Raw genomic sequence first — 15692 nt, 5'->3', positions numbered from 1 at the left:
CCCAGTGATTAATTGGCTTGAGTTTACAATAGTCCAACCCTTTATTCTGTGAAACTTAAACAAAAAAGACAAGCCTCTCTAAAGATTACAGCAGCACATTAACCACAGAGTGAACCATGAAATTGCTTTTTCCCCTCCTGCAGTGTTGTGACTCTATAGTGGTCACTGCCAGTCACGGGGAAGTTGCACGGGCATTAGTGTTACAACACTGATAGACAACAAAACATGACATCCGGGTGGAGCTTAGCCGACCAATGCAGATCAGCTGACCAGCTTGGACCAATGGTAAAATGGACACAGGTATGGCGGTGACAGGAAGTAGCCTTTGCGGAGATAATAGGTGCTGCTGTTTTATTCGTCAAAAGAGTCAGGTTTTTTCCAAGAGAGTCCAGTACATCAAATTCACTGTGATAAAGTGGGTTTAGAGGGCTGTCACATTGGAAGGAAAGGTTAATTCTGTAATTATTTCAGTGTGAAAAATAAATAATGTACCCTTTGCCGTTTCCATCATTTCCTAATTCGCTTGGAAATTCATTTTCTTTTACTTTTTTTTCACTCCACCTAGCCCAATTCAATCACTTGAGTTCATTCTGTCTGTGTTATGCAAATCTGAGCGGCTGAGATTGAACCCATTTGAATACCTGGTTCAACTCGTGAGCGGAGAGGCTGATAGAAAAGATGAATTCTTCCATTTCAATGTGCCTCCCTTTTGCACCCAGTTGCGTGGTATCAAGGCTACTTTTTACATGGTGCTCTCATTTATTTTAGCCCACTGCACAATGCTGCTCTGGCAGTCAAATGTATGAATAAGAAGAGGGAGTCACTCTCTCTCGCTCTCTCTCTCATGCTTTACAGAGAGGCAAGATCTGTATCTAAGATCATGGACACTAGCTGAGGAGACCAGAGAAGATGATTTTAACGGTGTGAGAAGAGGGTTCATTTGGAGCTGAGGATTGCCCAAATCCATATCTGTCACTGGGAATTTTTCTTTGTTAAAACACACAAATCTGTTTTTAACTGTTTAATTGCTACACGATGTTCTATCTAACTGGTCAGGGTTTTGACTGACAGCCGGCCCCGGACCTAAGGACCTAAGGCCAGTGTCTTGGAGGCATGCAGACACTATTATTCCAACTTATCCCTAGGAATAAGTCCAGGCAACCAGGGGCACAGTGGGAGGCTAATAGATTAGCACAGAGGAGCCCCCCTGAAGCTTGATGCATTGTGGCAAGGCCTTGTCTACTTCACACACATTAAGGGTCACATGCCACAATTTCACAGTACAGCAGGGGGACCGGCCCCCATCCCAGGCCCTGATTGGCCAGTGATGGACGGTGTGGACAGTTACAAGCAGAGTACCAAGTGGAGCAGCACAAAGGTCAAGGTTGAGGCTGCCAGTGTGGTCTGGTTAACAATGGATGGTCTCCATAGTAGGAAAATGCTGTTTATACTAAACACTAACTATGCAGTGTGTTATATGGGCACAAAGGGCTTTAGTCATTTAAAGCCATGGTTTTGTTAAACAGCCAGAGTTGCTAACCACAGTATGTAGCATTCAGGTACTGAACAGGACTGTTAAAATGCCCAAGTGAAAACATAATGATCATTAAAAAGTCCCATTTCAAAAGAAAACCAAACTGCTCAGAAATGGACATTTGCATGGAAACCACCTTGTTCCTATTACAGATAGCAGTCGCTGTTGTATTCTGTGCCATATCACTGAGAAGAGGGGAATAAAACAGTTGTTCCCACTGCATTGTCCTGCAGGAGTGAATTTTTTCAATATAGCACTTCAGGTTGAAGACATTTCTCTGGTCATTTTCCTCCAGTACTTCAGTGTAATTCTTTTTTTCTCTCCCCTCCATTTTTTCCCCGGCGACTGCAGTATGTGGCAGTCTGAATTGTGTGTTATTACCCAGCAGGAGACAATATCATTACCACATATTTGCTGTCAAGGGTCTGCAAAGAATGGTGCTGTCTTGGGCCTCAGTGATCTAACAACCTCACACAGGGCTCCAGAATTACCCACTCCTGGCTGGGGGAAGTCAAACACTACCAGTTCGAGAGGGGAGTGAACAAAAGAGAGGTACCCTCTCTCTCCCCCTCTCCGTCTCTCTCCCTCTCTTGTGAAGATAGAAGGGGACACACCTCCTCTGTGACAAACGGAGGATGCTATTCTCCCGCACCTTGATAGAAATATATGTTTGGTTCAAGTGCTGAATGATATGAGACTGCAAGGTAGATGTGGACAGACTGCATGTATGACAGTCTGTCATTTTGGATGAAGAGACAAATTGTAATCTCTGTGATATACTATTAGTGTTGGATGAGCAGCTCATAATTACCTGTACTTTTATCACGTTTTTGCTTTATACTACCTCTGAATTCCACACACTACATGCAGAAATTAGAGGACAGCATGTCAAACTGTGTACAGTCAATAATAACGGAGGTGTATGTGTGTACAAAAAATGTCAAGTTTCTTTTCTGCTTTCCTCTTAACATATCACATTGTGACAGGGGTTTCAGCATTTGAAAGGGTTCATGGAGATATGTCATATAATGTCTGATGAAAATAACTTCAGAATGGACAAACAATCCCTTTCGTGAAAACTGCTATTCAGACTTTGTAACAATGTCTTTCTCATAAGACAAATAGAATTGCTATCATTTCCGTTGACAGCATACAACAAACAGACCAACAGTTTATGCATACTGAGTGACAAAGCCATCTATTTTCTTTCCGGAAAAACAGGCAATACACACTCTGGCAATTGAACTACAAATGAGGAGTGAAAAATTCAAACTTCCTCTCCCATCCACCATCATTTATACAAGCCATAGAAATATTTGATTGCTCTTGCATATCTCTTCACGCTTAAGGAGGCAGCCAACCAATACGTGGCCACGTAAACAAAGTCTGGGACTCTATATGAGCCTATCATTTAAGAATCCAAGCGAATCAAGCTTGCAAACAATCAGGAGGAAGAGGAAAAGAAACTCTGTGAGAGCTTCTTCTTCTTTCAGTGCTTTGAAGGTGTAAACAGAGACCCTTATTTAAGGGAAGATGTGGCTGTGCATCCTTGATACACCTGCGTTGAAACAAGGCAAGAGTCCTTGATTTTTTCACAACAATAGGGGCCAGCTCTTGAGGAAGACACATTCATATTCATGAATTCAGGGTCTATAGTGGTAAATTATGAGCATGCAGCTCCACGTGAAATGTTTGAAACTTGCAAACCATTTTAATAACAAAATTATGCATATTAGTATTCATGCTAGTTACTAAAAAGAATATATATTATAGCTTTTTAGAGTGTACACTAAGGTGGAATTTCTCATTAATTAAATTTGATTCACTGTAGTGCCCTTATAAAAAGATGTAGAATAGAGAAATGTGAATACAAAGAAAGATAAAAACAAGGCACTGAATGTTAACAACTTAGCATTTTATCATAGCGGAAGGAAGGATTTGCATCTGCAGTACAGTTATTCACTTTAATCAAAGGTGGACCACATGGTAAGCTTATTACAATTGACAGTTTAATTAATGTGGTGTTTCTACATTCTCCATTCGGCAAGTGATATCCAAGATCATGCATCAGTCAGATATGGTATCTAACATGATACAAAATTTGAACATTTACACCTTACAAACAGAGAGCACTCAAAGACATCAGCCGATAGGACGATATGATAACGTTTTGAAATCGTTGCCACTAAATTAACCTGATTCTAATAGGATTTGAGGTAGATAACATGGAAAATTACTGTTTTCTTTTCAAGGCAATATACAAAATGGAAGCGCTACAAATTGATTTCTATTTCCTCCCTAGATGCCCTCCCCCCCATCCACACATTTTCATAATTTGAGATGAGGCGATATGGCATTAATATTCCCTATCTTATCTTGTCACATCCTGAAATAGTTGAAGAGGATATGATTAGCTGAACAATAGCATGAGAAATGCACTTTATGAAGGCTATCCAGGTTTTTATGACAAAAAGAGTGGAGAGGTGGAGAATGGGCCAGGAAGCAGACACGATGGCAGTCAATTCTCTCGCTTCTGGATCTTGATTTGTCACAGCAGGCATTCAGAAGAGCCCGGGGCTTGACGATACATGCATGCCCACCGGTGTTGGCCATTCACACATGATTAGCATTTTATTATTGTTTATAGGCCATTTAGGAAGCAGGAAGACATGCCCGAGCCAATGGTGCAAGGAGCGCTCCAAAGCACAGTGTTTTGGACTGGTTAAATGCACCATTAAGCCTTTTAAAATGAGCTCCACCCGTCAGAGACTAAAAACAAACGTGGCTTTCTGGTTATCAATGGGCACCACTTAGAGGAAACAATGCCCTGTTGAGGCCCACCAGTTTCCTCATCAATGAACATCAAAGATGAATGAGCCCTGGCTGACAGCTTTGTTTTGACTCCGATACCCACAAAGCCCTGCTCAATATCATCCTGGTCCTGCTCTTCTGGGCTGCCCTAACAGGTGCGACCCCTCTTCTCAATGCACCGTTTGACAAGACCACGGATGGGCAGGGGTGGTGGGGGACTTTGGTCCACATCCGCCTTAATCCATCCTACTATAAAAACACAAACGTTTGTTTGGCCAAAGTCAAAGCCCTGGAGCCTGGGGCTCATCCGTCTGTCTGCCCAGGCTTTCTTTCCTTTATTCCTGCCCGTTTTTGTCAGAGCTTCAACTCTTCCCTGCTCATTTGGACAGGACATTAAACGAGACCCGAGAGGATCTGATTCCCAGCCATTTCCCACAAGAGAAATACATACAGTTACAACAACCAATTGTTTGGATTATGATAACAGCGCCTGAGGAAGAATGAGTGGGGGGTCAAAATCTTACAGAACAAACATTCTGTAAAGGAAAACAGCCACCAGCATCAAAAGACACAGAACACGGATCAAGCCTGATTATCATTCAAGTTACTCTTTAGATGGGGAGCATTTTAAGCCGGTTAATTTCTGAGATCCCATTTTTCTGCAGCGAGAACTGTGCGTTTTTCTGCAAGTGATAGGCTCCCACTACTTCATGGGGAGATTAGAGCTCCTCCACTCAGGGATATAGAAAGGCCTTCAGCCTGGCAGAGGGAGAGAGGGAGAGCCAGTGTTGAGCATTTTAATCTAGAGTCACAAAGATAAGATGCAATGGCAGATCAATATGTGCTCTATGGTGGCAGCTCCCTGAGAACTTGTCTTTCTGACTGTGTACGGAGAAGCCTTTACCCTGTGTGTCCCATGGCTTCATTTCTCCGCAGACCAGCTATCTGTAGTGACTGTCTCTCGGTGACATCTCACACCGGGGCATGTTTAAACCCAGACACCACGCAAAATAGACAGTGAATATCTAAATAGGATCGCCTGTGAAATTTGCCATGATAAATCTCTCCAGGAATCACCCAGTTTGAATATTTGATATCGCATCTGTCCTTGGCTACCTCAGGGGGCGAGGCAGGTATGATAAGGGATATTCAGAGGAGTGATTAGATAAAAGAAAGCTAAATTCTTCTTTGATTGTGGGAGATGCATAGCAAAGGTATTTGCACTCTGTAATGTCTGTGTGACTGAAGTAAAGTGTATAGGTAGCATTCAGGATGTCACTTTTACTTAATTTGCTCTCTTTTGCATCAGTGCAACATTCCATCATTCCAGCATCATCAGATGCGCTGTCAGTGTTGAGGCAGCATAAAAAAAAGATAAAATGAAAATTCTTCTGTGCTTTTGAGCATCTTCGCACTGAGAAGTGAGACACCTTGAACTGCTTTAATTTTCAGCCAGATAAACTGCTCCCACAGCATGCCATTATGTTTTAAGAAGACACAAAACTCTCATTCGCATGCATTCATACAGACATCGTTAGCACACGCAAGTGGGTTACGACTTCTCTCTTTCATATCGGTTTCCAGCAGCACATCCACATCCTTCCGTGTTTACCCCCGTCCTTCACATTTCAGCATCCTATTCCCGATGATGCTTTTGACAGGACTGTGTCCTAAACAGAAACAGATCATTAAAGGAGAAAATGCAAGGTATTGTTATGTTTGTTTGGTTTCATCCTGGGCAGCAGTTCAGATACAAAGGCTTGGAGCCAAGCTCTGCACTGACAATTCACAGCAGAACACTGCTGAACCAAATCTGCATTTGTGAGCACAATACATGTACTGTAAAAGACAACTGCAGTGCTTTGGGTAAAGGGTGGATGCTGGAAGTTGTTTGTGTGTGCGTGCATTCACAGATGCACGCGCATGTGTGAGTGTTTGTATGCCTGGGTGCTGTGTGACAGCAGACCTCGCTGAGGAGGACTAGCAATCACTCCATTCAGCATCTGCTGCCACACAGCTCATATTGTCATTCCCCAGTTTAAAGGAACCTTGAGCGGCTTCAAAGATCTTTTCAAAGCCTTAATCCTAATAGGTCGCGGTTTGTTCTGTCACATCAAAAGGGGGAGAGAGGAGGTAGGGGGAATAATGCATCGGGGCTGGCAGAGATTCTTAAGGGCGGAAGATTGGCAGAGGATTTGCAGTGCGGGGAGGACTGAAATCTGAAATATCGGACACAGAATGCCTGCTGTAATAGATATGAAATAGGTCTTCTCAAAAGCATGAAAGGCTGACATTTCCAGAAAGTTTGTCATGAGAAGGCCCTTTTATTCCCATTCGTCTATCTGCGTTTGTACTGCCACCTTGTCCATAGTGGAAATTCGCAAGTGTCACTCTAACAGGTTATAGAATAAGATTGGACATTTTAGATTTTTTTTTTTTTTTACCCACCTCCTTACCTTCCTTTTTTCAGTGAATGTTTAGAATTTCTGGTGAGAGGCCAATTCAGTCAGAGTTATGTAGCTCGTGCTAGACCATAAGCTGATGGCACTCAACTTAAAATTCTATTTTCAGCACTTGTTTCCTGACCCTGTGTTATTGCTAACTGAACTGACTCGCAGGCCTTAGACAGCCTATATACTGTACACATACATACACATATATGTGCGTATATACATACATATACACATATATATACAAAATATCATTGGAGGTATTGTGAGATAAGAAAGCTTACTTGATAAGCACATATTGCCCTCAGTGTGAAATGCTTCAGTGGCATGGACGATAAAGTTGAAATCAAGCCTGACAAAGCATATAGTGGGTGTGAGACGTGCTAGACAATAAGTGTCACTTATGTGTTTACTACTCACCTCTCTGACACTTTATCAGCTCTGAAGGTGTCTTTCATGCATTTCACCTGATCGACTCAGCAGACAAAGAGATCCGGCCCGTGTTTCAACAGTGCACAAGTGTCCAACTAATTAGGTGCTCATGGGAAACCGAGCATTGATTTTCTGTCAGCATGTCTGCCCCCCGAAAAGAAACTGGGCTATTTGTCTTTTTCTAATGATGCACCGTGTGCCATTGATAACAGCGATAAACAGGCCAGAGGTGTAGCATAAGCAAACCTGGACACACTATACCCGTGGGAACCCATATATAATGTTGCCATTTAATTGTATGGGATTTTAGGAAATAGGTAGGCAGTGACTAGTGGGAAGTAAACAAAGTTTGTCTAGGATGGAAATGGACTGAGTTGTCTGACAAAAACATACCTTTTCAGCTCTGTAAAGGCGTGAAATCCCTCTTGTGCTTGTTATTTCACACTCCTGTGGCTCCAGCTTGGGCTAGCGGTAGCACAGTAAACAAACAAACACATGTGAATTCACGCAAACCACACACACACACACACACACACAGTGTACTGAAGAGAGGGGATTTGGGCAGAGAAGTAACTAATGACCACACATTTTCAGGATCCTCACTCACACAGAATATGAATCCTAGAATCACAGAACATTTTTGCAAGTTATTCCAATACAGTACATCTCTAGCATAAATCAAAGCATAATCTATTTTTTGAGAATTATGAAATAACGAAGGACGTCGTCTATCCTCCATACATTCTGCCTGAGGTGGGAAACATGGCTTTGCTGAGCACACAGAGAACTGTTATGTATAAATAATGGTTTCAGTATCACACTGGACAGTGTGCCAGCCACCTGCTGATCCAACCACACACAGGTAGAGCCAGCCCGGGTGACACAGGGCCGTAGACATGGGCATTCAATCTGCCAGCAAACTAATCAGTGAAAGGGATGAACTCCAAGCTTATCAGAGGGGGTCGTGGATGTAGGTGGAGGAGGCAGGGATGTTTTGCGCAGCCACAGCAGGGTGACACGGGCCCCAGAATGGGAAAATTCACAAATCTCAATGTAGGAGGTTGGAAGAGCACAACCCTCAAGGAGGTGAAGGAAGCTTTGCTGCCTACCACCCACACATTACCCGAACATGTCAGAGTCTGATGCTAACACCTTCAGCTTAACTATGATATCATGAATGCCTGGTTCACTTGCCTTGCAATGGATATCTGGCAGCCACTGTATTATTGGTAACGGGCATTTGTGGGGCTAAATACAGTATCATGATAAAGAGCAGTGTATACCATGACTGTGAAATGTTAAGAGTTTGATAAAGAAATCTCAGAATAGTCTTGAGAAATAGCCTTGAATTCCATGTATGGTACTACAGGAGCTTAAGTATTGCATTGTCTCTCAAGCCCTATCCCGTTAAAAACAACAATTCATTTCACTAGATAAATGTCTGTCTTTGAAATGCAAGGCCCCAATTTGAACAGTTTGTCTTTAAATTCAAGACTGTTCTTTTGCCTCTGCACAGTGATGCGCCGCTGAATGGAGGCATTATTTCAGCTCCTTAACTGATCACCGCTGGAAACCATTCTGTATCAGCATTTAAAGGTACAAGACTGTAATTCAGGAGGTAATTTCACATCTTAACGGAATCCAATTAAAAGCACGGACATTTCAATTAAACGTTCCCCTGGCTTGTCGCTACAGTGTCACACCATAAGTGAAATTGGAATCAGATTACGGTGAGAACCTGAAGAAGTATTTTTCAGCGCAATAAGGATCACACATTCCAGATAGAGACCCCTGTCATGCATACGGCAGAAAAAAATAGCCTTTCTGTGCCAACATTAGTCATTTAATTCTCCCTCCTTATTAATTTCACAGCAGATTACCTGAGAAGATACAAAATGCTGTCAGCAATGGGTTTTAATTAAGTATGGGGTATGTTGCCATGAGTACCTTATGTGAAACTGCTGCCTTATAATGCTCTTGTTTTAATTACTTCAGAGTGCCCCCTCATTAACCTCTATGGAGATGTGCTCCAAACTACAGTGTGCATTACAAACACTAGATTCAGAAATTGCTTATATCCATATACAGAGCTTCATATTTGTAGTGTTGACAAATAAGACGTGAAGAATTCAATGCAGGAATGTTTCCTCATTTAGTTGTTTTTCAGCAATTTTCAGCATTTCAGAATAAAAGAAATAGGCTATGCAATTATAAATATTGTGCTTTGAACTTGTTAATTGTGAGATAACCTTGGTGGTTAAGGGCACCATGACGACCCCTGGTGGGAGCTGTAATCTCAAATTACAGGCTCTTCTTTGTGCCTTATTTATAGAACCTGCTGTTAACAAATGGCATCAAGGTTTCCAATATAATACTTCTATACTATAATATAACAGTCGGCCTAAAATATATCTCATTAATTAAATGTATTTAATATAATTTAATCAATATAATTTTTCATGATTACTCTTCACAAATCCATAAATAGCCCAATACAAAAAAATGGTGTGCAAAAAAACTAAAATCCTAAAGGTTTTCATATTACATACTATACGTGTTTAAGCCTGGGTCAAACTGATTGGTTTTGTTTCATCATTTCATTGCTTCGTAGCTCATCCATGTCAAGCAGCTGTGGGTGGTCTCACTGCCAGAAAATCAGCAGCCCTGTGGACATTTCCCTTTTCATCCTGAGGTTTCTGAATGGTCCGATATAGATTTCAAAAAATGCTCCGAAAGTGGGCTCCTATTCACAATATGCGGATGGGTAACCGTGCCACTGTCCACCCCAACACCTTAATGTGGTTTAACAGGATACATTAGCTTTTAATGGCACTTAATTGTACAAAAAGGAAATCCATAACCACATAAGGAGAAAAGTCAAGTATTTCCAAGCTCTTTATAAGAACAGTTTAGAGCAGACAAGTGCTTTTCAAACCTTGGATTGGAATCAGTCTGACAGCCTGGCCATGAGCAGGCGGGTCTACATTTGTAAGGCTACAGCGCCACCATCTGGCCATGATGGGGTCTACATTTCTCTGCCAGGCCCTGGCAATCGGTAATTCTAGGCCTGTATGAGAAAGAATAATTTATGATGGTTTATACTCTGGAAATTCCATTTTAAAATAAATGATCTCATTCAAAAATAATGTCACAGTTGGCACCGTAATTGTCTAATTCAGCACTGAACTATCTTTGAGAAAGCAGTGTGGGGCTCTACAGCAGACCATAAAGTTGAATTGCCTTAGCCTACGGTATATCATTTCAGAAATGAGCTGGACCCAAAATACTTCCAGGTGCAGGATTAGAGAGGGAAGAAAACATCCAGTCCCACTGCAATTGTTGATAGATTATCATAGGTCCATGCCATCTTAGATAATGAGCAATAACCTGCACTTCAATAACAGGGGAGGTTTGCCAAGAAGGAATGGTGATTACAATCAATTAAGACTGGTGACAAAGCACCAACAATAACCCTGTGTGTGTGTGTGTGAGCTGTGTTTTATTCACGCATCCTTCCAAACTACCCTGTTTTGTGTAATCAACATCTGTTGTGACAGGCAACCTCCTCCTTTTTCAGAATGGCCCACTTCAGATAATGAGTGTCATACCAAACTGCAGGGCAAAGGCTGATTTTACTCCTCTTTTTACTCCTCCTCTTTGGCCTCCGCTCTCACTACCCTCTGTTCTCTCTCCTATCATTCAAGACATCCATTGTGGAGAACCTTGAAAAAGAGAGAAAAACACTCTCAATGCTGTCAGTGCTCAGTATATTGGTGGGGTGTAGATGAACTAAAATACAGGCTTGTCTTCTCTATTGAAAGTATAAGATCCTTCGACTCCTGAACACTGACATTCTTGTGAATGCCTTTATTTTACTTTGAATTGAGTTATTTAAACAAATCTTACTCCTTTATGAGACTTTTCTTACATTTTCTTTGGTTATAGTTTCATTTTAGCATTATTTTTTGCAATTATACCCCTATATTTGCAGGCCATGCGCAGACCATACTTTTTATTCATGAAAATAGACAGAAACTCAATGATATGTGTAGCTTGTCCTGGTATGTTTGTTTGCCTCAAATCACCAATGGTTTAGGCGCCATCTCCTGGTATATTTGGTCATCCCAGAACCTCATGGCGTGTACAATAAATAGAAAATATGTGTAATATTTTATATTAGTAGACGTTATCTTATAATACTAAGTCTGGGGGGGCAGTATGCATAATGTGATATGTGATAGGGGGGAACAGTGACACGATTAGAAATATATGTCTATTTCTTTATTGTAGTAGACTTTTATACTAAGTCTGAAAAGATTTCTCAAGTCACAAACTTGAACTCCATTTGAGCTCTACAGTCTGAGCTCTGTCTCCAATGAGATGTGTCTAAAATGTGTAAATAAAATAATTTTCCCAGCTTAGCCTCAAAATTAATTGCCTCCAAAACAAGATAGGTTCAGACAAGCGCAAGTGTGAGATTGTACAGAATGTCAGTTTATTGGGATTGATTAACGGATGCATCCAATTTCTTCAAACTTCAGATTCATCTCAGAACATAAACACTTTTTTTTCATTTCCAAGATGGAATTTGCTGTCTGCACAACCATGTAGAACAAATTATTTTGAAAAGCCATTAAAGTCATGAGCACACTGAACTCTGTTCAATTTAGCATAACCCTAAGTTTACTTTAACTGCAGGAGAGCTCTCTTGTATTCTTATATTCATTCATTAAAACCTCCAGTTTAAAGCGTCAAGTGGCAGCGGCTTGAATGAGCAGTGAAGCTGTTATACCTTTTTCTCTTCGTAAATGTCACCATAGTTGGGTGTGAATATCAAAAAATACAGGTCTCTTTCATCTGGACGTTACATTCCTTGGTTCATTCATAACTACATTGTAACAATTGGTGCATTTAGCTATGATATTTAGTAGGGAGACACGCAATATTTTTAATACAGGCTTTGACTATAATGGGACCAGGATTCTGAGCTGGAGTTAACTACAGTAAGATAGTGAAGGCATTGGCATTGGTGTGCATTTCTATAGCATGAGGAACTGCATTTAATAGACATTTATTACAGCAGTGGCGTATTTACACTTCTCATTGCAGGAAAGGCACAGGTGTAATCAATAACATTAAATATGACTCTATTCCATTCAAGTGTCCCAGGAAGCCATCTCAGTGAGCCAGCATGCACAATACCAGATCCCTGGAACTGAAAAACTTAAATGAAATGCAGCCATCGTTAATGTTATTAAAAACTGTCTAGTTATGGTTAATTTCTTGTAATGACAAAAATTAAACAAATAAAACATTTTATTTGTCATAATAATGTATTAATGACAAATGTTGAAACCACTACACTTTGATTATCCAATTTCTTTTCAATATCAGACGGGCATGCTAAATGCATCCATGCAGCACTGCATATATTGAAATATACAGAACACTGTTCTACTGTTGAAGTGTGTTAAAACATTATTATTATTAGCATTATAATTTGATTATAGGATGCTACACTATGTCCTTATTTGCACTCAGTTTTGGATCACTTTGTTATTTGCTAAAATTGACCCTTATGCTGAGTGTGAGTGGCTATGCATTTAATTTTTCTTGAAGCCCTTGGATAAAAAAATCCCCCCCAAACATCCACTGGTTCCAGCTCCTCAAATGTGAATATACTTCTATGATATTAAACTAAAGATCTTTGGATTTTTTGACTGTTGGTTGGACAATTTTTTTTATTCTGATATTTTATATGTAAATAAATAACCAAGAAAATAATCTGCAGATTAATCAGTAATGAAAATAATGTTTAGTCACAGCCCTTGAGGCATCCCGAACATATAAACCATCTAATCTTAAACATGGAGGCTATTTCCATTAAAGAGAGTCACCTTTGCAAGTCTCTTCCTTCCCATGCATTTATATATTGCTGTTCCCACTGAATTGCATGAACAAATGAAATAGGCTGCCAAAAAAAATAATAAAAAATGCATTCCCACATCCTCTACTGTAGTGTTTAACTATTTCAAGCACCAGAGGGCGCTTGGGAGCTATTACAACAACCAGACCCCAACCTCCAATTATCAAACCTCTATTGTATAAAAGTGATATCAATATTTTAGACGAAAGATGAGTGCCAGTCTTCAACGTCAAGTTTACTGCAGGACAGTGCACTCAAGCTTGTCTTTCTCAATTTTTAGTGTGGGACTTGAACAAGACGGTAACCCTCTCTGCACAATGCGATAGATTGACCCTAAACTAAAAAAAAATAAGTAAAGTATATTGAAAGGGGAAGTTATTTATAAAAATGCATGGAAAACAAATTACTGGAAATGCTAGGTGAGACGGTTATAAACAAGGAGGCGTTTTCATAAAATCTGACCACTCCTCTCTGTCAGGCTGAGCTTCCGTGTTTACACACCCACAAAAAAAAGGACTCTAGCGGCCGTCGGGCGAATGTTTACCAAGCAGCAGTAGAGTGGTGGTGAGGAAAGTGACAGTCACACTGGAGGCTTGGTGTATGGTGAAACACAGGTGATTTCAGCTTCTACGGTTGCATTTTACAGCGGAATGTTCACTCGAAGGGGGCATGGAGACGTCAAGAAATCTACACAGAAAGTTCTGGACCCAAAGAAGGATGTACTGACCCGACTCAAACACCTCCGGTCACTGTTAGGTGAGTGAAATGTCACCGGGCTTTTGATGCTGCATCGCCGAGGCTAAGCTAGCTAGCTGGCATCAGCCGACAGCTAACGTCACACAAGGCGTCAGGTTAGCTGGCTGGTTGTCACCGCGGTGACTAATGCAAGCTAGCTGACAGGTAACATAAATTCACACAATGCCAAAAAACTGCCATTGCAATTTAAGTGTTTGCCTCTCACCACCTGTTTCCATTGATTTTTTTTTTTTTTTTTTTTTTACGTACTAATATCAGACAAGTCACAGTGTGATAAGGCATGGATGCTAGCTAATGTGAGCTAGCTCCCCCCTGGCTGGCTAACTAGCCAGCCAATGCTAACTGATGCTGCCTTGTCAGGGCATCAGTCGTTGAGAAACAGATGCCTACCACAACCTTTGTTGTCATTTAGTCCTATGTCACCCTGGCTGTTTTGAAAACGTAGTAATTGTAACTCTAGCTCAAGAAATTAGCATAAACATAAGTCACTGTTTATATACTTAGGATTTAAGTGAGAATAGAGCTTTTCTTATAGCTGCTTGCTTGGTTGAGCTGCTATCAAGTTACTCTAGCCTAGAGATGTTTGATTTGAAAATTATGAAACTATGTAAATGTGCCATACTGGTAGAGTCCTTTGTTTCTGTCATTGGACAAGGAAGTGCAGTATTTATGACAGAACTGTTGTGTAGCTTCACTAATATACTTTACTATGCTAAGACACATGAATTTGCTCTGTAGTAGCCCGGCTTGTGCTGCACTTTATTCATTGATCAACTATCACAATGCTCTAAAGAGTCCATCTAGTGGATATCTTTGCCCCTGTGAGTCTAAATGCCAAATCCACTTTGCAAAACATGTAAGTAGAAGGCAGATTACATGCAAGTTGAATAGTTTATGTCCATCCTGATTTACAGAACCAGAGTCAACATGACTTAAAAACAATCTAAACAATTGCAACAACAATTGTAACTTATATGTTGTATTTTAGGTATGCAGATATACATTTTTCATTGCATCCCACCTGAGTAGACTCATTCTGTTACAACCAAGATGACCTTCATAGTATCTGGGACTGTAGCATATGTACGTATACACTTCTGTTACTCTCACTGCATCACAGACAAAACGGGGTCAGTGGGTACTTTGGGAGAGTGTGGAGAGGAATAAAGTTGTCAGGAGGGAATTGTGAGATATGGAGGAAAACTGCAATGGATTAATTATAAGTGCAACATACAGTATGATGTGCTTTCATCCTAGAATTTCAGTCGGTAGGCCACTTATGCTCAGGTATTGCTTTGTACCCGTAGAGTTTGTCTCTCTCATAAGGATGAACATTCTGATAATTATTACAGCTTTATCTCAGTTGATATGTTTTGATATTTAGAGGGGGATTTTTGATGTTTTGATATTTACCAAAGACAAAGCCAGTATCAGCTTAATAGTTTTCAGAAGCTTGAGCAAAACTGATGTAAGTTCATATGCTGAGATCTTTCTGCTATCATAGCACACCTTCAATGTCAAGACTGGTACAACTAAAGTGGAGGTCAATACAGAGCATGTCCTCTGTTTTCTTTCCCTCATGTGAAGTTGAAGATAAGGCTGGTCTGTTTGTCCAGCAGCTGATAGTAGGGCCTGCATGTTGATGTCCCCCAACCTCCCTGATTTCACTGTGCTTTCAGCTAAGGAAGGATTTCCTCCTGGTGCTGCTGGTTCCTGTGTGGACAGGAAGCAGTGATGAGAGATGGGGTGCTGTGGAGGACTGGACATGGACTTGAGGGAATAG

General features: G+C 40.8%; 1 protein-coding gene and 1 long non-coding RNA gene across 8 annotated transcripts in view; one reads left to right on the top strand and one right to left on the bottom strand.

The window, feature by feature from the left end:
* The window catches only part of LOC122862455, a 38249-nt gene that overhangs the window by 6130 nt on the left and 16427 nt on the right, over positions 1-15692 (bottom strand). The gene's annotated exons all lie outside the window — the stretch shown is intronic.
* ralgapa2 (Ral GTPase activating protein catalytic subunit alpha 2) overlaps positions 13634-15692 on the top strand; it is a 90296-nt gene continuing 88237 nt past the window's right edge. For 4 of the 7 annotated variants that reach the window (XM_044167972.1, XM_044167969.1, XM_044167968.1 and 1 more), the window contains exon 1: positions 13635-13909. In XM_044167972.1, coding sequence (XP_044023907.1) covers positions 13804-13909 — 106 coding nt within the window. In that variant the 5' untranslated portion in view covers positions 13635-13803. Of the gene's footprint in view, positions 13910-15692 lie in introns of all 7 variants that reach the window. The other 3 variants (XM_044167970.1, XM_044167975.1, XM_044167971.1) reach the window with 2 other exon arrangements.

Source organism: Siniperca chuatsi, linkage group LG15, assembly GCF_020085105.1.
Source record: "Siniperca chuatsi isolate FFG_IHB_CAS linkage group LG15, ASM2008510v1, whole genome shotgun sequence".
NCBI classification, from domain to species: domain Eukaryota; kingdom Metazoa; phylum Chordata; class Actinopteri; order Centrarchiformes; family Sinipercidae; genus Siniperca; species Siniperca chuatsi.
This window is presented reverse-complemented; position numbering and strand designations above follow the sequence as displayed.